The sequence below is a fragment of the Macrobrachium rosenbergii genome, chromosome 53 (assembly GCF_040412425.1).
Source record: "Macrobrachium rosenbergii isolate ZJJX-2024 chromosome 53, ASM4041242v1, whole genome shotgun sequence".
In the NCBI taxonomy this organism is placed as follows: Eukaryota; Metazoa; Arthropoda; class Malacostraca; order Decapoda; family Palaemonidae; genus Macrobrachium; species Macrobrachium rosenbergii.
In genome coordinates this window covers 52497544-52520856 of record NC_089793.1, presented here as the reverse complement: position 1 = coordinate 52520856, position 23313 = coordinate 52497544, and the positions used below count along the sequence as shown (strand labels likewise).

The 23313-nt window shown below is 41.0% G+C and overlaps 1 protein-coding gene across 1 annotated transcript in view; it reads right to left on the bottom strand.

Moving 5' to 3' along the window:
* LOC136834158 (uncharacterized) overlaps nucleotides 1–17510 on the bottom strand; it is a 224857-nt gene extending 207347 nt beyond the window's left edge. The window contains exons 1-7 of the mRNA XM_067096423.1: nucleotides 17427–17510; nucleotides 15143–15187; nucleotides 14659–14748; nucleotides 14507–14566; nucleotides 14256–14339; nucleotides 13802–14131; nucleotides 13468–13571 (exon numbers count right to left, since the gene is read on the bottom strand). Coding sequence (XP_066952524.1) covers nucleotides 13468–13571; nucleotides 13802–14063 — 366 coding nt within the window. The 5' untranslated portion in view covers nucleotides 14064–14131; nucleotides 14256–14339; nucleotides 14507–14566; ... (1 more) ...; nucleotides 15143–15187; nucleotides 17427–17510. The remainder of the gene's footprint in view (nucleotides 1–13467; nucleotides 13572–13801; nucleotides 14132–14255; nucleotides 14340–14506; nucleotides 14567–14658; nucleotides 14749–15142; nucleotides 15188–17426) is intronic.
* Between the last annotated feature and the right edge of the window lie 5803 nt (nucleotides 17511–23313).

Genomic DNA, 23313 nt, shown 5'->3' with positions numbered 1-23313 from the left:
TCTGTCCGCCCTCAGATCTTAAAAATTACTGAGGCTAGAGAGCTGCAAATTGGTATGTTGATCATCCACCCTCCAATCATGAAACAACAAATTGCAGCCCTCTATCCTCATGGGTTTTTATTCTATTTAAAGGTTAAATTTAGCCATAATCATGCGTCTGGCAACGATATAAGACAGGTCACCACCTGGCCCTGGTTAAAGTTTCATGGACCACAGCTCATACACCATTATACGGAGACCGCCGAAAGATAGATCTATTTTCGGTGGTCTTGATTATGCGCTGTAGTGGCTGTACAGAAAACTCCATTGCACCGAAGAAACTTAGCCTCATTTTTTACTTGTTTTTTGTCAACATCAGGTATTGCTGAGGTAGGAGTATCAGCTTAACCTTTTATTTTCTCTCAACAGGTGGTATTGCTGAGGTAGCCATATCTTCTAAAGGCTATTTTTTTATCTCAAAAAAGTTATTGCTGAGGTGTATCTTCTAAAGTTTTCTCTTTGAACAACAGGAATTGCTGAGGTAGCTGCATCACCTAAAGCTTTAGAGGATCTTACCAAAATGCAGGATGACAGATTGATAGCTTTTGAAGTAATATCTAATAATCTTGGAAAGTAAGTTTTGTAGTCGAAGCTTTTTTTTTCTCTTTTTGTAAAGTTTTAGTTTTCCAGTGATGTTTCATATCCCACTATCTACCAATACCTTCCGAGTCACCTCATGTAGTGATTTCATGATGATATTACGGTTTGACATGATAATGTTTTAAGTAATATCGAGTGTACTTTTTATCAAATGTAGATGTTTTTGATGTGACTGTGAAAATTTACCACCTATATGTCCTGTTCAGTTTTTTTTTTATCATTTCATGCCTTTTAAAAGCACCTTTGATTTTACTTTAAACAAAAGAATTTACCTGTTTATGAGTATTTATAAATATTTTTTGTCATTCTGTGGAACTTTATACTAAGTTTGTGATAGTATAGTATTGTTGTACAGTGTCTCCACTGACATTTCTTCTCGTGATTTGATCATTGGTGTTGAAGAACACAGCCTCTTAGCTAATCAGATTTAAACCTATCAGAATCTTTTTTCTTATTAGCTACATTATTATGCAGCTTTTTTCCAAGCTGCCTCTTTGTAAGTGATGCTTTATGCAGATAAATCACTTAAGTCAATGATAATAGTAAAGGGCTAAAGGGCTGACTTTGGCTAGAAATTATATGTCTGTGGGACTTGAACGTTCAAGTGCAGGCTGTACCACACATGGCCTTTGTTACTAGTCAGATATAGCCCTTACCAGGAGGCTGTTTTACATTAAGCTAGCCTACCTATGATAGCACAGGCAATTTCCCCAAGGTGTTCCAGCCCATAAGATGGTAAGGTGTGAATGGGAGCTGGACAACCCGATGTGGGCCTCTTGGCAATGCCTAACCATGAGATACACTTACCAGGGGACCAGCATCCAGAGGCATCTGATAAGCTCATTTAGAAATTGTCTTCCTAGTCCTGCAGCTTGTATAATTTATTTTCATTTGCATTGTAACAGAGTAATTACAAGAAAATTTTCAACAGGTTGTTCTCTCATAAATATTTTGAGACATGCAATTGTTCATTCGGAATGTTGATTAATATTATATGTTTGCACTGAATGGGATGTTTAATAACGTTGTCTGGTTATTTTCTTTTACTAGGATATATGTTACTGCTTTAAAGCAAGATAGAGAAAGATGATGAGCGAGTGACATTGCTTGAAAATTTATGCTAATGATACCCTCCTTCCTTGTGGATGCCTACCATCGATCACTAAAGCAGTAGGTAGATGCTTTGTCCATTTAGTTATTGAAATCAGGAAAGCAGAGATCAGATATGCAACTGCACATGCTTGGTATCATAGTGGGTATCATTGCACTGCTGACTATGACTTCGACCTATCCACACTCCATCTACTGTGAGTGGACACATTTGATCTACCTCCCAATGTGCCCTAGGTTTTGTACACTTTCTAAGTAGGCATTATTGCCTTAAAATTGATGCTAATGATAACTTCTTTCCTTGGAGATTCAAACCTCGGTGTACAGTGCTAGAATTTCTTTTTTGTCATGCTGAATTTCGTCCTGTTCAAATTTGCTAAGTCTTTTGGAGATATTATGCTAATGATTTTTAAAAACTCTTGGCTCTTAAGGTTTGGTCCTATTAAGCCAAGCTTTGTTTATTTTATTTGCAAACTGAAAATCTGTAGTGCCTTAGCCCTCAGTTTTCTTTGTGCATCTTCAGGTTACAGTGAATCATCCTGATATGATGTGTGTCTTTGCTGGGATGCATTGCATATGATGTTTAAACACCCTTGCATATGCACATAAATGCATTTATCCATAATGTTTAAGTGCATTTCGAGATATTGTAAATGTCCATTCCTTATGATCTTTTAGTGTCAACGCACGGACAAGTTAGGAGAGAATGTTAATGATAATAATAACAAATGTGATTTCTCTGTTGCCTTCCTGATCTCTTTAGAATGGTAGTTAGATCTAGGCCTATATACTTCACTGAAAAGTTAAGGCAACAAAAGTGATAAAGATAGAGGAAAAATTAAGTTTTCATAATAAAACTAATATTGTAATACTTACCTGAACACCTGAATTAGCCCTTAATCCCACTAGCCCGAACAACTCTCAACTACCCATCCCACTATAGTGGGAATTTTAACAGCCAGCGTTACCAACGCTGCAGGTAAAATCTTGTCACTTGAGCTACCATAACAAACAGTTGGCAATGATGAGACAGGTGTGCGCCGACACGCCCCATTTTCATCAATTGCTTTATTCAAGGTCAAAATTGATGTGGGGAAGGAGGGTGGGAATCATTCAGGTGTTCAGGTAAGTATTACAATATTAGTTTTATTATGAAAACTTCATATTGCAATACACTCCCCGAACACCTGAATTACCCCGATTAACAACATTTAGAGAAGGAGGGATCAATTCTATTGCACGCCCCTTTGACAACCGCAGAGATGGTAGCTCACCAATCTACTCTGCATAAGATATCCATTTAGCCAAACACTCACCATATCAATCAATGGTTTCAGTGAAGAGACCTGTTGGAGAGTACTTTGATCGAGTCAGGTCAGTACTTGGCTAGAATACCTATCTCTAGTTAAACACTCACGTTATCAATCGTTGTTTTTGGTGATGAGACATGATGGAAAGTATTTTGATCGCCTGTCAGGTCCGTACTGTCTCAGTCCGTCGACCTTCCATGTGGTTCTTCAGAACCTCTCATGTATGGAGGAGTACAGTGACCTCCCATGTGGCTATTCATAGCCTCTCATGTATGGAGGGAAATGAAGCAGTGTGCCGAGCCGCTGATCCTCCGGATAAAGTCCGACGATCGACGAGCGAAGAAGTATCTCGGTGCCGACGAAATAGCCTAGCCTACTAGAGTACCCCCTTGGACTCTCGTAGGGAAACTATCAAAGACTAAGATACTTAAAACGTACTAAACCTAAGTTCATGTGATTATATTATCACTGTTGCCTAAGAATTCTAAAGACTAAAAGGAATTCCTCTATCTGGTTAACCTAAGAATCTCTTCACTATGCGACTACCGCATCAGCTAAATAAACGCCCCTAGAAAATAGACTTCACCGCTAACGTGGCCTAAGAGAATAACCCTCCACACTAAGCGAATACCACCTCAGCTAAATGAACGCACCTTAGATAATAGACTTTGCCGCTACACGAGCAAAATAGTGCGACATCTCATGATCTCAGTCATAGATTTTGCTACTGTTGTTACTACTACTACAACTATAAACTGAAGTTTAATGTTCAACGCGCGTTCTCACATTCAAACGGTTTGTGGACAATGAAGCCCCGCCCACAAAGTAAGGCTCGAACAGAATTCTTCAAACCGTTCGACAACCAAATACCTGATTCACACGTTCGAACATCATTTCAAACACAGGTCTGCGAACCACGTTCAACGAACCGTTTGACCGTATAAACCCCCTTAAGAGAATAACCCTCCAAACCTCCGTGTTAATACCCTCAGCTAAATGAACGCACCCTACATAATAGACTTCGCGCGCTAAACGCTGTGAGGCGAATCGAACATCACTAAGTAAAATGAGTAAACACTGAGACGGACTTCCCAGTAGCTGCTTCCAGAATAGACAGCAGTAAATAATTCCTGGGAAAAGGAAGATGAATTGGACATACTCCGAATACTGTGCGGTCGGGAAAATAGAGAGCTGAAGACGACGAAGAACAACCCTGAGAAGCCCTCCGAAGTAACTAATCACATCCTCTGACAGTGGATGGGAAGGATTCGAGGAGACACAAGTGTGTGCGGAAGCGGAAGGAGTTTCGCAACCCTTGATAAACAGGCTTTAATGCTCCCCCCGGACATAAAGGTATCTCCACTGGATAACCAGTAATGAACACTTGCAGATAAAGAACAAATGAACGAGGCAGAGTTTTAACCTCCGACTCTGTCGTCGCCGCAAATTCCGGAAGACAGACAAATATGTATCATTCTCGCACAGGAACCCAACCTCGAAACTGCCTGAAGCTCACCCAACCCTTTAGCTGAAGCTAAAGCCGTAAGAAAAAGGCACCTTCTCAGTGTCTAAACGTTATAGTTTCAATAGGTTCAAAGGCAGGGGAAAACAAGATAAATATTGAAATACTTCCAGTAAGTCCCAATAATGGCGCCCGAGTCGGCAAAAACAGGACGTTCAATCTTACAAGAACTTAATCAACGATTATCTTACTACTTGAAACTTCAGGAATGTGGAAACTAAATATACTGCTAATCATTGAGCAGTAGTCAGCAATGGCCGAATACGAAAGACTCTTGATTTTCCGGAGGAATAAAGGAAAATCCGCTATCTTGGCTATGGAAAGTCAAGAGATGGAATGACCTTCCTTACGACACTAACTTCTATACCATCTAGCTGAACCTGGTAAGGCTTACGGGTTGACTTAATCTAAAAGAAAACTATTTAGGCACAGTTTTAGGGGGTCCGGACTGTTTAGCGGCTCTCTCTACAGTTGCCTTGCAACTAGGTCCAGCACGCGAGGGTTTGGAAAATAACAGAAAAAATGCGGTCATCTGAGAAGTAGTAGTTTCGCACTGGTAGGGACAACGAAACTTCCGTAGAGAACTCTAGGGAGTTCCGGAAAGTCCAGGTCATCTTGACACTTAGAGTCCGTAATTTCCCTATTACTTGATTAATGACCGGATGGAGGAAAGGCGTACACTTGCATGTGATTCCAACTTGTAACGTCACCTTGGTGACTATTGAAATAGGGATACCATTAGAGGAATAATCCGGAAGACGATGGTTTAACCATGTCATGAATAAGTCGACAGCTGCTGATCACTTCCGGAGAACCTGACATATTACTTCCAGAGTCAAAGTCCACTCTCCCCGCTAATACCTGAACAAGAGCGACCTAGCGAATCTGCCCGTACTTTGAGACTCCCGATATAAATTGGGGAAGAAGATACACTTTCGTTCTTCTCACCCTCTCAGGACTATGTGCTACAGTATAGTATTGAGTTCTGTGAGCCTGTTCCCCTCCGAGTTCTTCAGATACGACACGGCAATTACGCTGTCGCTGAACATAGCCACTACTCTGTAGTGCACTAAGACTGAGAACAACTGAGGGCTTCCTTTACAGCATTGATTTCCCAAAGATTTATTGACTACTCTCGTTCCGAGGCCTGGATTCCTCCAAGGTTGTTTCCCAACCTTGATCTGAGGCATCTGTGTACAGATGAACGTCAGGAAGAGGGGAGTCGATAGACCTTTCCCCTGTCAGATGCATTTCTGACTACCACAAACGATCCAACAGGCAAGAATCGCTCCTGACTATAACAGCGTTCTCGTTGTGGAAGTCCCAGCGATTCCTGAGACATACCTGAAGAGAGAACGCATTCGGACACGAGACCCTGGAAATAAAAGAGAGAGAGAGAGAGAGACATTCTCCCTAAGAAGCTTCTCCAAGCTGGTAATGGCCGTTCCCTGTTGGACGGGAACCCTTCTATCTGTGAAGGACCGATTGGACTCTCTCAAGGGTTGTGAAAACCCTCAGAGGAAGAGAGAGAATCCACTTACCTGAATATGTTAAGAATTCCATAGAATTCCCTCGCTCTTACTAGCTCCTCTGGAGAGGAGGCCAGTTAAACGATCGTCTAGATACTTCAACACTGTATCGTCTAGATACTTCAACGCTCTGTATCGTCTAGATACTTCAACACACTATATCATCTCGATAATTCAAAACACTGTATCCTCGACGATGCATAATTGCCGACACCGGAGACATGAGTTAGAAGAAACCATGTTTGTCATACTGGCTACGTCATCATCCTTGAACAAGAATTAGCTCAGGCTAATGGTGTTCTAAGCAATCCCTCTTATGAACATCCGGATACTGAGGGGGAAGATGGTCAAGATAGAAATTTCAACTTTCCTTGCTCCAAACGTCGTAGACGAAGCCAAAGCTTTCGCCTGGTGAGCCAAACCCTTCGAGATAAATAATTAGGTTGCCAACAGCCACGGATCCGAAGGGACATAGCCAACACTCTTTGGAACCCGCATTATAATAACTTGAACTGCATCCAGAAAGAATGCGCAAGAGCCTCAGTATGATTGCGCAACACATATCCCCAAGCACCTGCTTCCCTAAGAGAAGTCCCTACGAGCTGAAACGACGCCGGAGACTTAAACAGGAATGCCTCAACCGATTTGTTGAGGGGCAACCTGACGCCTGCCTAAGGATTACCTCGAACTGTGTAAGTCGTCCTACTTGGAGAGAGAAGAGAAGAGTGCTGTCTATTAGAAGCAACTACCGATGCCAAGCGAACATCCGCCTCCTCCAAAGCCTGGCTAACCTGATCGAACCAAACCAGCCAACATGAAAAAGAGGCAGGAGCTGGTTTAGTGTCATAAAAACCTCAAAATCGGGAGGTCCGGAGCTCTTGCTTGAGGGTACGATGAAGTAACATACTCAAGCCTGTGTCTGTAATCATACTGCTGGCAAGAGGACATTCTAAGTCCACCAGAATCTCCTGTACCTATGGATAAGAATCCTGTTCCGCAATGTCCGAACGGTCTAAGACTGACAAAGGAGGAGGCACTGGACGAAGCCCCGGACAACAATGAAGAGTCCGCAATCGGACCAGCCTAACCAGAATGCTGCGCACCCGCACCTAATCGGGTACCCGGAGTTGAATCCGTATTGTTGGATCCGCCGGGAAGAGAAGGCTAAACCAAAAAAAAAAAACCGGAGCCAATTCCCCATTATTACCAAGGGGAAGACGAGTGAGAGTAGCCAAACCAACATTGTTAAATCTTGGGGGAGGATGCGCAAACGAAACCGCTGTAGAGGGACGGAAGAAGATGAAGGAGAGAGAATGAAAGAGGTAGAAGCTAGCCTGAGTTACCGCCACGGAAAATGCAGGCGATGACCGCCACGGACTGCTCGAAGAAAGTACCGTATGCTCTGCCAAAACCGCGGAGCACAAACCTGAACTGGAATCGACGGGAAAACCCTGTGAAATACCTGATGCTATCGGGACAGCCGCATGAAGTGGAAGCAAGGGGTTGCGCATACCCGAAGGGATGGAACAAGAGATCCCTGCGGCCAAAATTTGCCGAAACAGGGTTTTCGCCTGTCCGGAAGCTCCTCCTACCGGAGAAGACTGTACTAAGGAAGGAAAAGGCGGGAGGCATAGGAATAGCAGACGCATAAAAAGTTATCTGAGAGGAGGAAAATCAAAATCGAAGGAAGAGAGAAAACGGATGCGGAAGCCACAGGAAAGACCGGAGCAGAAGAAGAAAGGGCCGAAGAGGAGACTGAAAAGGGGGTAAAAGAGAATGTGGGAGCAGGAGATGAAGCGACAAATAACGAAGAAGAAAACTTAGAAAAAGGAAAGAAGGCACAATGAATCTGGCCTCCTTAAATAATCCTGAAAACATATCCGACATGAATTCTGGACACTACTGTGTCACATACTCTCTAATGTTAGAGAAACATTCGAGAAAAAAAGTATATATCCTCTCGCCAAAGGTCTAAACCCGTTGAAAAACCCCGCCATCTGTCTTATAACCCGCCACAGCCAAATGCAAGTCCCGCAAATTACTTTAGAAGCCAGAAGGACACACCATAATCCGCCTTACTAGATGGAGGAGTAGAAAATACAGGGAAGGGGGAAACTACAGTAGGAGATTTACAAAACAGTAGGAAATGAGTTAGAAGCGAAAGCAGAAGGATTCTGCCCCACGTAACTGAAACATTGACTTGAGACTGAGCCAGGTCGAAAGAAGAGATGGAGAAACTCTTGTCAGAGCACAAAAACCACTTGAACCCGAAACCAGAACCCGTTCAGGAGAACGACACTGCACCGTTAAAACCTTCTCCTCACTACCAAACCTATCCTCTTTTATCACACCTAGATCTTGATCCTAACATTATCAACATTACATTTATCAATATTACAAGGGGGGGGGAATCCTTCACTGTCTGCTCCGCGCTGAGGGGGCCGGCAGACCTACCCACTCGGAGGCTTGCGGTTCTGCCATTACCCTCACCACCCGTTAGGGCTGGTTCTGGAACAGGCAGGGGAGCTGAAAAGGAAGAAGATTTAGACATCCTAATACTACTATTATCCCTATCTGAGAAATGTTGAAGACTAGCTATTGAATTTTCCTTACTAATTGCAATCCTATCCTCTATCTGTTTGACTACCATTGAACTCGCTAAATCCATCAACTGATCTGTAGCAGAAGTCTGAGACACTGAGGCAACAAGAATCTGACCGACGTCTGCCGCCGTTACTAGCCAAAGACTTGCGATGATGAATGTAATCATCCCTCTCTTGTGCCTTCCAATGGGAACACTCATCGCAATGAGTCTGACATCACAATTAACCTTCCTACATACCTGACGGAATGTCTATCGTGTCTCAAGGTACTCATCCGTCTTTGCAGGAAGAAGAAGCGATGAGCGCCAGAGTCCACCGTCGTAGGCAGTCGAGGCCAACATCGAAGCCGATGGCACGGTAGTAGAAGGGGAAAAGTCCGTGACGCACAATCGAGACCGGGAACCAGCGAGTCCAAATCCAAAAGACGTTCCACATCGAAGATATCCAGAAAATCCAGGAGAAAACCGTTAAATCCAATCCAGGTCTTCACCACAAGTCCAAAATACAAAGAGAAGTCGGGCAATAGGATGAAAACCTCGCACTGCAGAAGGAAACGTCCTTCCAGCAGCGCGAACAAAAAGCAACTGACGAAAATGGGGCGTCGGTGCACACCTGTGTCAGCGTTGCCAACCGTTTGTTATGGTAACTCAAGTGACAAGTTTTACCTGCAGCGTTGGTAACGCTGGCTGTTAAAATTCCCACTATAGTGGGATGGGTAGCTGAGAGTTGTTCGGGCTAGTGGGATTAAGGGCTAATTCAGGTGTTCAGGGAGTGTATTGCAATTTATACATTTGTTTCATGAATGAATATATCATTTCACTCAAGGGAACTGGACTTGGAGGAACGTGCTCAAGGCAAAGACATTCCTCAAAATTCGGTCACATTCAGCTCGTACATGAGTTTCAGTCAAGTGAGTACTTACTTAATAAGAAACAACACTACCTGTTTCAAGGCTAGGTAAAGTCTGTCATGTTAAGTTGAAAAATACTTGGATTTTGTCATAGGGAAAACAGTAATTCTTGGGAAGATAGTGAAATGTATAGATATTGAACAATACCAGTTTAGAATAGTAAAATGTACACTTGTCAAGGACCGTAGCAGGAAAATTATGTTATATTTGCATAAAGTATTGACTTAGTTTTTAAAAAAACTATCAGATCTTCCCCTGGACTTGTATGATACAGTTTATATAAGTGATTTCTAATCTGTAACAATGAGCTCTTTTGACACACTGAAACATTGCTTATAACAGATGTCCAGTTACTTGGAGAACTTGCAAGCCAAATACCCGAGCAAAGTCCGAGTGGATGAAGTTGGAAGAAGCTTTGAAAACCGCTCTATTTATCGTGTTCGTATCACCAACAACATTGGAAACAATGTAAAGAAGAAAGTTGTATTTATTGATGGAGGTCAGTATTCCATATTTAATTGTTTTTACGTATTAGACATAAGTATTGATTATATTATTTAGCACTGTCTGTCAGTCCTTTGAGAAAATGTAGCCTAATCTTTGAGGCCCAAGTGAAATTGCTAGTCACTAAGTACCACATCTCTTTATGACCTCCTTATGTGCACTTCAGCCATGACTCTTGGCACCATGTAGCCACATCTCCTCAAAATCGCCTTCCTTTTCTTTGTCTCTGCTGCACAGACCACTGTAAAGGTTTGTAAAGTCCCCGCTCAATGGGTTTTCTGTGGTGAACCTCCCATTTTCTGTGGTTCCTTTCCCACAAGCCTAGGTCACGCTAAATAGCCACATTTTTTTCTATGTAAATATGTATCTATTACTGATTTATTTTATGCCTGTTTTCATTGTACATGTGTCAGAACATTATTGTGTCAATTCTTGTAATTTTACTTTTCATGTCATTTGTATTTACCTGTCCTGTGTCACATCAAGAACAATTGACCTCGGGTCACCTATATCCTATTGTGTGCCTTTGTATAACGTCTGCACGCCACTTTATAAGGCAACCTGCTTTCCCGATAAACCAGCAGTACTTGTCCACCTGCTCATTATTTTGCACCTCTTACAGTGGTGACCTCCCGGAGTGGTTCCCGAAGCCATTAGTGGACTCATACGCCGACCTAGTCTTGGCTTCATGAACTACCCCACGCCCCTAACAGCCTAAATACGGCGCTCTAACAAAGCGTTCGGGCATGCCGACTATCGTCGGCAGGTCACCAGCGTCATTAGCGGACCCACACATTGCGCTCCCACGTGCGTATTGACGCGAGTATAACCCACTCCAAGTAAGAGTGCAGTAGTGAGTATGGACAATGACATTCCCTCCCACATACAAATAACCACAAACTTCGCGAACTCAGATATCTCCCTCGCGCACAATCTGCCCGCGCCCTCCCCCACGCCGACGCTGACACGCTCCTCCACGCCGCTACCCACTCCCCGCTCGCTGCCCACCTGATGGACCAAACAAGGCCTGCCCTCACCATAAAGCTGCCACCCTTCATGCACAGCAACCCGTCATCATGGCTCTACAGGGTCGAGCCGCAGTTCAGGCTGGTGGGACTCACCGACGAGGTGCTGCAGGCAGACGCCATGATCAACGCCCTTCCTGAAGAGGCCTACAGGAAGCTCGCCCAGTGGGTGTCCCAGTGAAGGGGTACCTGCTCCATGCCAGTCTCCAGCGGGGTGCCTTGACCTTGTAAATAACCCTCAACACAACCAGAACCTCCGGGAGACTTGGAGTGTGAAGGACCTCCTCATCCTGCCCGGGACGGACGCCAGCGGCAGGCAGTCAGAGATAAGCCTGTCAAGGGAGATCTTCCTCCGTCAGCTCCTCCCATGCCAGATCTCCGAGTGGGCCGCGACCTGATCAGGACGTCGAGCAGCTTGACTCCATGAAATAACCAGGCATCCACACGACCCCATCAACCTCCAGCAGGAGGAAAGCGAGAGGAGGAGATAAGTGATCACCAGGAGGCCAACCTACCACCACAAGAAGCAACAACCGGGCCTGGGACGGACGCCAGCGGCAGGCAGGACGAGAATCAGCCCCCTCCTTTGCCCATCCAAAAACGGGGAGGTCAACAGCACAGGCTGCCTTGGCAGCAGAGCTCAGGAGCCCAAAACCAGTAGGGTTTCGGACACCATCTCCGGCAGGATGATGCTGGTCGACAGTGGAGCTGTACGATCAGTGTTCCCGCCATCCAGAGAGGGCCACAAATGCCCAGGACCGCCTTCCTGACGGCTGCCAACAGGTCCCCATCCTCCTATGGCACTAAGGGCATCTCCATCCTTGGCCGGAGGTACAGTTGGAATCATAGTTGGGGACGAGGACCCCACTCCGGACGGACCCCATCAACTCGCCTGGCAGTCAACAGGAGCAAGCACCTGCGCAGAGGAGCCGAGATACCAGTCCATCACCAGGAGGCCCCAGCGCAACCGCCATCTTCTCTGTCACCCCGCACCAGTACACCCAGCTGCTGAAGGAGCCTTGGCATCTTCAACCACTTACGCCAGGTGCCAAGGGCGCCTGCAAACTGTCAGAATCTACCACCACATTAAAACAAAGGGCCCATCCAAAGTTCTGGGGGAGGTGGCGCCTTCAGGAGGCCAGCACAGGCCGCCGAGATGGAGCGGATGGGCATATGCAGGAACCTCCAGCCTGGAGCTCTCCCCCATATGGTGCAGAAACCAGACGGCTCCTGGAGACCCTGCAGCGACTACAGGCAGCTCAACCTCACAACTGAACCAGATCATTAACCCCTTCCAAACATGCAGGCTCTCACGGCCTCTTTTCACGGAGCCGAAATATTTTCTAAATTAGACCTTTTGAAGTCCTACTTTCAGGTACCAGTAGCTCCAGAGGACATCCCCAAAATCGCCATTATCACACCTTTCGGGTCCTACGGCTGTAGGATGCTGTAGGTTTTGGTGCTAACCGTAGCCGCATCTGAGAATCTGCTTCAAAAAATTTCTCTATATATTTCCATGACACTTTTCGCCCACCAACTCGTATGTCATATTTCTTAAAATTGTTTCTGATACTTTTCAAAAGGTGTGGTGTATCATAAAAGAAATACACATTTTCACCTTCATGTGAGAAAAAAGGTTTTTGTATGGAAATGTTAAGATTTTTAAACAACCTTCTATTATTTGGATCTTGGTCACATACCAAAAATGTTGGGTATAAACATACATTCTTTAATTTACCAATACAGTCAGTTACCATATACATTAAGGTATCACCTTTAATAGATTTTGTAAATCAAAAATAGCCCAGTACTTACTTCCATTTGGAAGCCAAGCCTTTTGCCATGAAGACCATGGCATACTGAGCTGGGTCTTGCCCTTTGCCATACTGGCCAAGATCTTCAAACCCCTCCACTACATCTTTGCTTATGTTGAACTGTACATCAGATTTAAGGGATATAGCATCAAATATAATGCCACAGTATTTATCATTTTCATTCATTGATAAAGCTTTCTGTTTTAACAATTTAAAAAGACTCATTCCAGCCAACATTAAAATCAATCTTGGATAGGCTACCCAGTACCTCAGCATTCTCGTTGTCGGTAAAGTAAATATCTTGCTGATAGAGTTATATGCTCTGGGACTTTTGAAATAAAGTCCAAGAGAAAACAGAAAGTGAATTTTACCATATTTGGAGACACCTGCTAATTTCATTTGTGTTTTAAAAATTCTATAGCTGTGCCACTTATATATTTTCTTGCATTTTTTATAACTGTAGATGGTAGGGTACATGTATCACAATTTTTTGGGGCTTACCTTCATTTGTACAAGTTTTTTCATAAGTCTACAAATCTGCATCCATTGCTTCTTTATTAGTGCACACTGGTTTTTCTTTTTCCTTTGCAAGCTGCTGGTAGACTCTGAAAAATATTAAAAGTTAATAATCCAGTGCAAAAACAATTGGTACAAACATAAGAATAACAATTAAATTTATATATATATATATATATATATATATATATATATATATATATATACAATTTTTAAGATTTATTTATTTATTTAATTGTATTTCAGAACTGACCATTCATTGGGGAAAAAATATTTTGTTTTGATCTCTTAAAAAAATCGATTCATGGTAACGTCTTACCATTTGATTTTATGGTAGTGAATGTTGGTTCTCCTTCATGTAACCCTAATTGTATGGTCTCATACTGTATTTCAGGCTTTTGTAAATTATCATTTCCATTGAGAATGCTACAATCAACATCATCATTAGTAGCAGTTGTATTAGTAGCAGCAGTAGGAGGAGGGGCAGCAGTAGTAGCAGTATTAGTAGCAAATGTAGGTCTAGCAGTCATAATAGTTGTGGTAGGACTAACACTTGTAGCAATACAACTAATATTATCCATAATGCTTGTTACTGTGGCATTACTGTACACTTCACTGCCAGTATCCTTTGGATAACCATCAGTAAATTCTGGAAACGCAAAAAATATGAAATGAAACAAATGCCATATTATACTTTTTCATTTGGCTGGTAAAATCATAAGTATTTTATGCATAGATATACACAAAAACACTACTAAACAAAATTTTCTTACCAATATCTGATTGAACATTTTCACTTAATTCAATATTTTCACAATCTTCTTTGGAATTTTCCCTGGTCAGTTGATAGATGAACCCTATAGCCATAATACAACTATTAGTCTAACACTTTTTCACTGAAGACAAAGTGAATATATATGTAGCATAATATAGCAAAATCTCAAAGGTCAATCTTTACCTACTATATGAATTCTAGTTAGTAAAAGCAAAACTGGAATATCTACCAAAAGCATAGACCATTTACCATGTTTCAAGGATGAAGCTCTTATCTCAGATGATCTATTCTCCAGAGCAGGAATGGTACCTACAAGATTAACTATATTTAGAATAATAATTGTGATGCACTTACCATTTCAGAAAATCTAAACATATACAAACTGCACATCAAATACTCACCATATTCAAGGTCGTGCAAATTCTCGTGTGGATAAGTCAGCAACCAGTTTGATGTGTAATTTGCTTGGTGGTGTAAATCTATTGATGTATCTGAAAATATGTATTTCAACAATAAGTGCACTATACAAAATATATGTATACAAATATGTACACAAAAATATAGCACACAAAAATCATTTTACTAAATTATGTACTGCAGTTATATAAATTATTAAAGACATACATACATATATGAAGAGATATATCCAAAATTGCACATGGAAAAAATATTAATAGGTTGAAACAAAGAATGCCATGAAGGAAAATGAAAGGTGAGAATACTGGCAAGTGCTTTCTGTGAGCTTTATTCTGCCATCACAATAAAGTACGGCAAAAGTGCTTGCGAGTATACTCACCTTTCATTTTCCTTTGTAGCATCCCCACATGCAAAAAGGCATCCAAGCTTTAATGGCTCCAATTAAATCAGCATTTTTCAATAAGTCACTTGTCTTTATAGGGTCAACATTTGATCTGGTGCAGCTAGCAGAACCTGTAATGCGCAATAGATGCAAGCTTTTTATGTAGAAAAATATGTCGCACCGATAAAAAATCAGTTGATAATATTGTAGTGACTAAATACATAAATAAAATAGATAACACATAACTTCTACATGTTGATCTGGGCAAAGATTGTGGCAAAGTTTGTCAGAAGCTGGATGAAGGTAATTTTTGGTGGAGAAATGCCTGCTGCACACGCGACAGCTTGAATTTCGTTGTCGTGAGGTTTTTGCCTCAACTCCTGAATTTGGATGAGGTTCATCCATATCAAGCATCTAGGTGAACATATAATGCTATATGTTATGCCATCCTATTTCACAGCATACTAAAAAACATTCTACTATGCTATAGTTTTGACTTATAGCATGTTGCAGAGAAAATCCAATCACTCTTCAACGCATCACTTTAAAAGTTAGGTTAGGTTAGGTTAGGTTGGGTAAGGTTAGGTTAGGTTAAGCAATGTAAGGTAACTTTTTGTGGGAATCACATTGAGATTATTTTTGAAAAAATCCTATGGCTATTTTCGGAGCTACAGCCAAACGTATTTCCTTGGCTGTGACTCGGCTGCTCGTTTAGACTTGGGAAATATGCGCTCTTGCTATTTCTAGAACTTTCTGCAAGGGTAGCTTTTCTTGTAGCAATGTCTTCCTAAGCTCTTGTGAGTTAGTCTTTACTATAATTTGCTCTATGAACCTCTGGTCTAGATCTCCAAATTCACAAGTTGAAGCTAATTTCCTTAACCTAGTCACAAATGAATCTCACCTGATACCTGTGAAGCTTCGATGAGCTGATATTCAAAGTACATATTTTCCTGAGGAGCAAATGGATTTGTGAGCCCTTCAATTGTCTTCTGTAAACTTCCTGAACTTCTAAACCTGCAGTATGAAGTAACAATGGTTTCCGCTGCTTTTTATCCATTTTCCCTAGTGCTTCTAAATAAATCTGGAAGCTGCTTCTCCACTTTTTCGATCTTTTACCCGCTGATTTTGGATCCTCACCGATACTAAATCTGTCTAACCTCTGGGCATCTATCGGCATGTTTGCTGTGACACTAATCAGTTTCGGTTAGGCAAGGAATTTGGAAGCTTTTTCTAACCTTGTGGGCTACACTTGAACGCTTTTACTCTCTAAACCAACACTTTTTGGTATTATTACAGTTTCGGTCAAATTCGGATATCTAATATTTTTTACTTGCTATCATATATTTTTGTCATGATTCATACGAAATACAGCATCTTGCAAATTAAGAGTTCGGAGATATTTGCCGGAATATTTGCCTTGTTGTTATCGCAAGGATGCGTTTATGCTGCCATGTCAGTTGTTCTGCTGATGCGTGTTTGGTTTTTTGTCAATGTACTTGGGTAAAAAAAAATCGTCTTTTGTTTTTCGTTATGAATTATAAACGGTACAAATGCTGAAACCTGATTGGTTGCTTTGTTTCAAGAATATCCAATTAAGCGATTTTGGAATAACTGCTTTTACAAAAGTGCGCTTCAGTTGACTGCCATGGATTCCGTCGTGCACGTCTGCAGTGGGTGTTCTCTGTCTTACTTTGAGGCTATTGGTATTTCATGGAAATTACAATGGAACTCCACAGGTTGTGAATACCTTTCTTCTGAACATTTAGTACTACCATCTGTTTAAGGTAAGTGAATGGTTAACGGGGTAACATTGAGTTTTAGTGAATTTCACGAAATAATTTCGTTGGGTAAAATTGTAACTGGGGCAATATTACCGCTTGCCAGAACATACAGCTTGCAACAATCATTTGAAATGTATTATACTGAGGGCTTGCACCTGAAACTGAGAGTAGCACCCATGGCGCCATGTATTCTAAATCTAATCATTTGCGGTAGAAATAAAGGTCAGATTCGTTGAAAGTATTTTACTGGGAAAATGTAATTTTATATCTGAAATGTGAATTTGAGAAACTGTAAATTTCATGTTTTATTCTCTTAACACTACTAAATTGGCACAGCACTGCTCGGTTGCCGGTTTGAGTGTGATTAGTTACTGGGGTAAACCTAAAAAAAAATAAAGTTTGAAACAAAAATGTACTGTGGATGCCTTGCCTTAATCTTATATCCAATATCAGTGGGGCTTACTGATTAGTAGCACATATTTCACGTATTATACTGGGGCTTACTGATTAGTAGCACATATTTCATGTATTATACTGGGGCTTACTGATTAGCAGCACACATTTCACGTATTATACTGGTAGTACTCACCGTTCTTTATCCTTAGGGAACCTGTGAAACACCAAATGAGGATCGGTTTCTTTTCGTTTATTGCAAACAACACACTTGTGTGAGTTATTCACTGCTGCCGCCATGATTCCGTTCGTGTCAACTGTCAAATTCTAAATGTAAACAAACAGACGACGTGCGATCAGTGTTGCCACACGTACGATAATTATCGTACATGTACGATAAAAACGGCCTCGGTACGATGTACGATAGCATTTTCCATTATCGTAGGTTTGTACGATAATTCCAAGGTGTTGATAAGTATATATAATTACAAATATAAGTGGTCGGTGAACTCCTCCATGAAACAGGCTAATTTCTAAAAAAAAAAAAAAAAATGGAAAAAAAATTATTTCAGAGTCTGTGGTCCTTGCACGGCTTGCCGCCGCTTGTCTCCAGTTTCCCGACTCTCCACGGAGTCCAACTAATCTGACACTAGTTCTTGTGGGTTTTCATCTTAGAATGTCTCTTTAGTTCCAACTAACTTGACATTGGTTGTCTTGGGCCTTCTCTAAAGAACGGCTCTTTAGTTCCAACTAACCTGACACTAGGTGTCAGGGATCTTTTCCTTCGAAAGGCTCATTAGTTCCAACTAACTAGACTGGTTGTCTGGGGTCTTCGCTTTAGAACGGCTCTTTAGTTCTAACTAACTCTACACTGGTTGTCGGGGGTCTTCTCCTTAGGACGGCTCTTTATTTCCAACTAACCTGACACTAGTTGTCAGGGGTCTTCTCCTTAGAGCGGTTTATTAGTTCCAACCAACTAGACTGGTTTTCTGGGGTCTTCTCTTTAGGATGGCTCTTTAGTTCCAACTAACTTGACACTAGTTGTCGGGGGTCTTCTCCTTAGAACAGCTCTTAAGTTCCAACTAACTTGACACTAGTTGTCGGGGGTCTTCTCCTTAGAACAGCTCTTAAGTTCCAACTAACTTGACATTAGTTGTCGGGGGTCTTCTTAGAACAGCTCTTAAGTTCCAAATAACCTGACACTGGTTGTCGGGGGTCTTCTCCTTAGAACAGCTCTTTAGTTCCAACTAACTTGAAACTAGTTGTAGGGGATCGGCTTTGTAGTCCCAACTCACTCTGACATAGATTCATCTGAACTGAAATACTGACTTCTTCACTCTACTTCAAATGAATGAAGGATATTATGGCCTCCTTTTGACTATTGTCTTTCTGCTCTTTCTGTCTATATCCTTCCTTGACCATAATGTATAATCGTGCTCAGCTCCAAACAATTCTGGCATATGCCTTCTTTACCATAAATAGGATTATGCAATCTTGGTCAACCTGGGTAGTCTGGAAATATCTTGAATTAACAAATTACATAAAGTATTTAAGAAAACTGAATTTAACATGCTTTTAAATATAAGTAAAGATTAGAAAAATTCTGTTATTGTTTCCATCAACAAACAATTCTCCATCCTAAAATTATGTATGAAATTAATGTATAATATGTCACTGTTGTTGGAATATGAGAGGAAAATCAAATAAATACCCTGTTCTTAAAAAATACATCAGAAATCAGTGCTGGAGGACCCAGGCAAAAGAAAAACTAATGATTTCATACAATATGCTTTGACAACACGAGCCCAGTTAAGTAAAATTATCTCATTATTTTTCTAAAATTTAGTATGACGAGGTATTGTTTACCAACATTGAGCATTCTTGGAATGCTCTTCACTTGAAACTTGTAGCATTGGAGTGCTGTGGCAAACCTCATTATCCTTGGGCTTTCAGTCTACTATGTTGAATGTATGGAAGTGGCTTGTGGTCCGTCTTTTTTACGAAATCTGTCCCAATCAAGTACAGCTGGAATCTTTGCTACAAATGTTATTTCTGACACTCCTTTTAAATGGTACAGTTGTTGCAGTCGTTATTCTTGAGTGTCTTACTTGCAAAAGTAATTAGAAATATGCTACCCCTAAGTCCTTGCAGTAGTATGCCTCCTAGTTCTTCATTCAATGCATCCGTCCTCCCAGTGAAATTCCTATGGAAGCCTGATACTTGCAGTATCGACGCATTTCCTAAAGCCTGCCTCAGTCAGCTTAATCGCCTTTTGCCTTCCATCCACCTTGGTTGATTGTCTCTTCTGCACTAGACCAGTCAAAGTTGCTACAAGATTTTCATAACTGTTCACAAACTAACTTTGGTAGCCTGTAAACTTAGGCATGGTCTCACTTGTGGCTTGGTCCTTTGTAGCACTGCATCCTAGATCTTCATCAACTTTGCTTCATCCATAGCAATCCTTGTGTCTATGAATATCCACTGACCTTGTGTCTATGGAATTCCATTTTGCTGTATGTGATGTAGCATCTCGAAGGATGACATTCATGCTTCCTTCACTCTGCACTTTAACATATCATCCACAAAATAGTCAGGGTTCTTGTCTCCAGCTAGCAACTGCCTCATCATTCTTTGGAAAGTTGCTGCTGAGTCCATTAAGCCAAACAGCATCCTCTTGAACTGGTAATGTCCACTTTCGATTGTGAACGTTGTCTTCTTTGATGTTTCTTCCATCAGGATCTGCCAAGATCACCTTGGTGAAAAATCTCTAATTAGGAAGTTTTACCATCAAACCCTTGGGATCTCGCATAGGTGTGTTGTCAGACTTACTTGCGGTATTCAGTTGATGGTAACTCATGTAGAACCTGTTTGATCCATCATTTGCCCTCAGCATCGCTACTGGGTAATATTATGCAGATACTGAACTTTCAATAATCCCCATCTCAAACATCTCCTCAACTTCTCCATGGAGCAATTCCCAAGTAGCATAAGGTCAATGATACACCTTTGCTCTGATTAGCTCAGTGGTTTTCAACCTGTGGGCCATGGACAGTTCTGAGGGGGGCCATGCCACAGGCATCTTCACAATAGTATTTAAAAATGAAAAATCATTTACAGTAAATGCTGGCCAATGCTTTCTTTCATAGATGAAAATGTACAAGTAAAAAAGTGTTCTGAAAAATAATTCCATAGATAAAAATATAAAACTAATACAGTGTTCTGAAAATGTTTTATATTAATTCTTTTATCATAATTACACAATATTGAAGGACAGTGGGCCATGAGTATTTAGGGATGCCAAAAATGGCCCGCGGGCACAAAACGGTTGTCATCGCTTTAATGTGGTGTTTTCTAAAGAAAGGCCCTTACTGGATTGCTGGTTAACATATCTTGGTGTTCCTCCAGCAATTGCAATACCTGCTTCTTCTGCTGCTTGCTTTACCTATTCTCTGTGAGCCTGTCATTGCCCTTAATAATGAGATCCGTATTCTACTAAACATGTAAATGAACAGTTTTTTTTTTTCATTTTATATCAGTGGTGAGGTAAGTTTCATTCTTACTTGGTGCTAGATATTTTCTTGATAGTGATTTATTTGAGTTGCTGAGGGAGGAGGAAAAGGAATATAACTGCATGTTGAGGTTTGCTTACATGCCAGTTTTAGTAGCAGAGAAAAAAATGTTATAAGGAAAATAGAGAAGACTCTATACAAGATCAATGCAGCTGATGCAGCAATTTCTTTCAATAGCACTTGCTTGAAAGAGGGACTACTACCAATAATTATTTTGTTTTCTACTTTAGCAATTCAGGGGGTGCGAGAACTGACTGCTGATTTGAAAGGGGGGCATAAATTGAAAAAGGTTAAGAACCACTGGTCTACACTAAGAGTAAACCATACGTGAAATATACACATACTCAGTAATCTATCTCTTGACCAGCACTCCATTATTGCAAGGAAGGGTGAAGAGTTCTGTGTATTTAAGCATCTTCGGGATATTTTGAGATTAGGCTTTATCCCGCTACAAGAACTCTGCAGTTCAGGGAATATGGACGGCTAAGATATAAAACCACGAAAAATTAATTACATGTATTGGTTTTGATAATTCGTTTAAGTAATAAAGTGTTCTGAAAAATAATTCCATAAATAAAACTGTAAAACATTTACAGAGTTCTGAAAATGTTTTATAATAACTCTGTAAGATAATTACACAGAAGTAATTGTGTTTCGCTTGATAAAGAAGGAACCACTTGGGAGATTGTCCGTCTGAACGTCATTCAGTGTGTCTGTCATATTTACTTTGTTAATGACTCCTGCGTGGTTGCAGGGGTTCTAGTCAAGCGTGGCACAGAGACAGATTGTCTCGCATGCACGTAAAGATGCACGGGAAGAGAGATCACCCTCTGTTTGTCCACTGGTGATTTCATTGCACTGAATTCTCCTCACAACTCTTTAAACATGTTGGACGGGATTTCAGTCTAGCTTGTTACAAAGGCAGACCATCATTCACAGATGTGCAGTGAGTGATTTTAATATTCCAGAACTTATGAAGTTGAGATCAGAAAGCAATGTTGCCTGTATTGGGTTTTAAAGTTGAAGGATTTGCTACACTTGAGTCTCAGTCAAGTTTTTAATCTAAGTTCCATATTTACTCATTTATTTAATATCATGATGAGTAAATAAGTAAACACCAGATATAAAATAGTACACATTTTTACCAGTCATACATGAAGCCATATTGTTGTTGTCATCTGATGAATGTGGTTTCCTTTTCAGGTATACATGCGCGTGAATGGGTTAGCTCGCCTGCTGCCTTCTATGTTATAAAGAAACTTATAGCTAATACTAAGCTTACAAAAAGTTTAGAGTGGCAAATAATACCCATGCTCAATCCCGATGGATATATTTACACTTGTAACCAGGTAAGTTGGACTGACGTTTTGCAGGTTCATATTCTGCTTCCATTCATGAAACTGATTACTTTGACCATAAACTATTCTCATGCTCATTGGGTTTTGTACCTCTATGTCCAGCACTTTGAATTTAATAAACCTTACCTGTTAAATGATGTCCAGCCTTTTAAATGTTAGGTATGGATTTATATATATTTAGTTTTATTATAACTAATCTTTTATTAGGATCGTTTGTGGCGCAAGAACAGGTCTCCTTTTTCGGAGTGTTTTGGTGTTGACCTCAACAGAAATTTTGGATATCAGTGGGGAGGTAAGTTTCATTCTTCCTTGGTGCTAGGGATTATCTTGATAGTGATTTGTTTGAGTTGCTGAGAGGGACAAGGGAAAGGAATATAACTGCATGTTGAAGTCTGCTGAAGAGAAAAAATCTTCCAGGCTAACAGAAGTCAGTGACAAAGTAAAGAGAGCTTTAACGAAAAATTTAGGTGTGATTTCTAGTAAGCTTTACTTGAGAAAAAAGCTGCACAGGTGTAGCGTAAACATTAAAAGAAAGGTGTGTGAGTGCAGGAATTTTATGATGAAATATGAAATAGATTTGCCGTCTGGAGTGAGCATTTTGAAGAGTTTGGTTATGTAGATATAAAAGAGGCCACTTTAAAAGATGCAGTTGTGGAGGAGCTAATGTAAATTTGAGATTTCTTGCCAATATGACAGTTGATGACGCAGGGAAGGCTATGGAGAGAAAAAATGAACATGCATTCAGAACTGATGGAATTACAGCCAAGATGCTGATGTCTGATGATGACAGAGTTGGTGTGTGTCTGATAAGTCTTCGATCTAGATGGGACAAATGTACAATTAAGTAGAAGGTAATCTTTTGAAAGGGATTGAAAATGCTTAATATAAAAAAAAAGCTTGTTTTAGATCATGTAAATGAGAATTATTGGCTTGGTATAAAAGTTGGTATGGGTCAAGTGTACGTTGTCTTGAAGGCCTGTTGGTATTTCCATGGATGGCCTGATGAGTGAGACAGTGGAATGTCAAATTCTGGTGCACGTCCATGGAATAAGGAAAGGATTGTGATGTCTTCAACTGATGGAAGAAGAATGGACATGGTCAATTCAAATAGGTATTTGGAAGCAACTGTAATGAATTAGGTTAAGATAAGAGAGGA